The sequence below is a fragment of the Galeopterus variegatus genome, unplaced genomic scaffold (assembly GCF_000696425.1).
Source record: "Galeopterus variegatus unplaced genomic scaffold, G_variegatus-3.0.2 Scaffold1577, whole genome shotgun sequence".
In the NCBI taxonomy this organism is placed as follows: Eukaryota; Metazoa; Chordata; class Mammalia; order Dermoptera; family Cynocephalidae; genus Galeopterus; species Galeopterus variegatus.
Window position 1 is genome coordinate 192,681 of NW_007727688.1, and position 1,739 is coordinate 194,419.

General features: G+C 39.1%; 1 protein-coding gene across 1 annotated transcript; it reads right to left on the minus strand.

Moving 5' to 3' along the window:
* Window positions 1-139: 139 nt before the first annotated feature.
* Window positions 140-1,088, minus strand: LOC103594544 (protein SET-like). Its single transcript, XM_008577770.1, has 2 exons — window positions 998-1,088; window positions 140-931 (listed from the first exon to the last, which is right to left on the minus strand). The coding sequence occupies exons 1-2, from the start codon at window positions 1,086-1,088 to the stop codon at window positions 159-161; spliced, it is 864 nt and encodes a 287-aa protein (XP_008575992.1). The 3' UTR covers window positions 140-158.
* Between the last annotated feature and the right edge of the window lie 651 nt (window positions 1,089-1,739).

The following is a 1,739-nucleotide window of genomic DNA, read 5'->3' on the forward strand; positions in this document are numbered from 1 at the left end:
ACAAGTTGAGAACCATGGTGTAGAGAAAAGAGACCTCAAGAACAGGGAGACTGAGCACAAGGGGGGGAAAAATGGGGGGAAAAAAAGGCTGCAACTTGCTCCCAGAGACTGGAGAAAATTTTTTTTTAAAAAAAGGATGGTTGGAATCCATCAGTGTTCTATGAGTCATCTTCTCCTTCATCCTCCTCTCTTTCCTCCCCTTCATCATCATCTTCATCTTCTTCTCCTTCATCCTCATCCCCTTCTTCATTAGTATCTTCCAATCCTTCTTCTTCTTCATCATCATCTTCTTCTCCTTCCCCTTCTTCATCATCCATACCAGGAACCAAGTAGGCCTGTAATGGATTTGGCCAAATATCATCTCTGATGGCTTCTCCTAACTCACCTGCACCTGCATCAGAATGGTCAGTCAACCAGGTAGAGAAGCTCTCTGGTTCCTCATGCCGCCTCTTCCTGCTGGCTTTATCCTGTGTTGGACTTGAATGTTGCATCAAATCCTTTCCAGATTTCCATTGGATTTCAGTGGACTTTGAAGATGGATCACCACTCTCATTCAGATGAAATTCTTTTGAAAGAACTTTATTTTCAAAATAAGGATTTTCATCAAAATAAAAATCAATTCTGTAACCTGATTTAATATCTTCATATTCTGTCACTTCAACTCTGGTCAAATAATGCAGCACCTCTTCATCTTCCTCTCCAAGCAGTGCAGACACTTGCGGATGGTTGACGAATGTTGTTCCCCCAAAATTTGGGATTTTGGTGATCAATTCTGACCTCTTCTGAAAAAATGGTTGGTGGAGTTTATTATATTTCTGTTCTGCTTTCAAGATCTCCTCATTGGCTTGTTCTTTAAGTCTGTCTATTTCATTTTGTACTTCATCAATATGTTCAATTGCTTCTTGCTGTTCTTTTTCTTTTGGGGGGGAAGTATAGGGAGGTTGATGNTATGTTCAATTGCTTCTTGCTGTTCTTTTTCTTTTGGGGGGGAAGTATAGGGAGGTTGATGTCTCCTCTGACCTTGGGACAGGAGGCGGTCTTGGTTTCTTCATTTGAGGTGGAAGGGAAGACTGGCGTTCGGGGGCCATGATGCCGAAGAAAGTCCAAGAGCCAGACCCAAGGGTCCCCTTGATTGTCAGGGAGAAGCTCCTAGAACTATATACTTAATTTTTTTATTTGTGTGACTGCAAATTTATGACTACCTTCCTCCATTTGACTATAAGGTCCATGAAGCAAAGACCTTGCCTTTTCAATTTATCCTTGTATACCCAGAACTCAATAAAAATTTATTAGAGAAACAAAATAATGAATGTGATTTTAAAACTTTCCTTCAAACCTCACACTTCTGAGGACCAGGCTGTCAGAAAGCACATACACTATTTCAGCTTCTTTGGGGGTCGGAATTCATGAGAAAGATCTAACTTTATTTTTCTCAGTATCCTCTGATTTTTTCATTATGAGATAATAGAAAAAACATTTGACATTAATTAGGTTACAACAGAATTTTGTTAATTCTCCCATTTACCAGATTTATTATTTTCTAATTAAATTTCTTCATCCCAATTTGGTGTATTCTGAAGAAAATCTCCTCTCTGAAGCTCAGGATTCTCATAACTACAGATGATCTGTCCTGTTCATTGTGTCCCAAGTTAAACCAAGGGTTCTGTGACCTGTTAGGTTCTCTTTCCACAGGCTTCTTTGAAGATTAGCTGAGGCAAGTATAATAATAATAATAATAA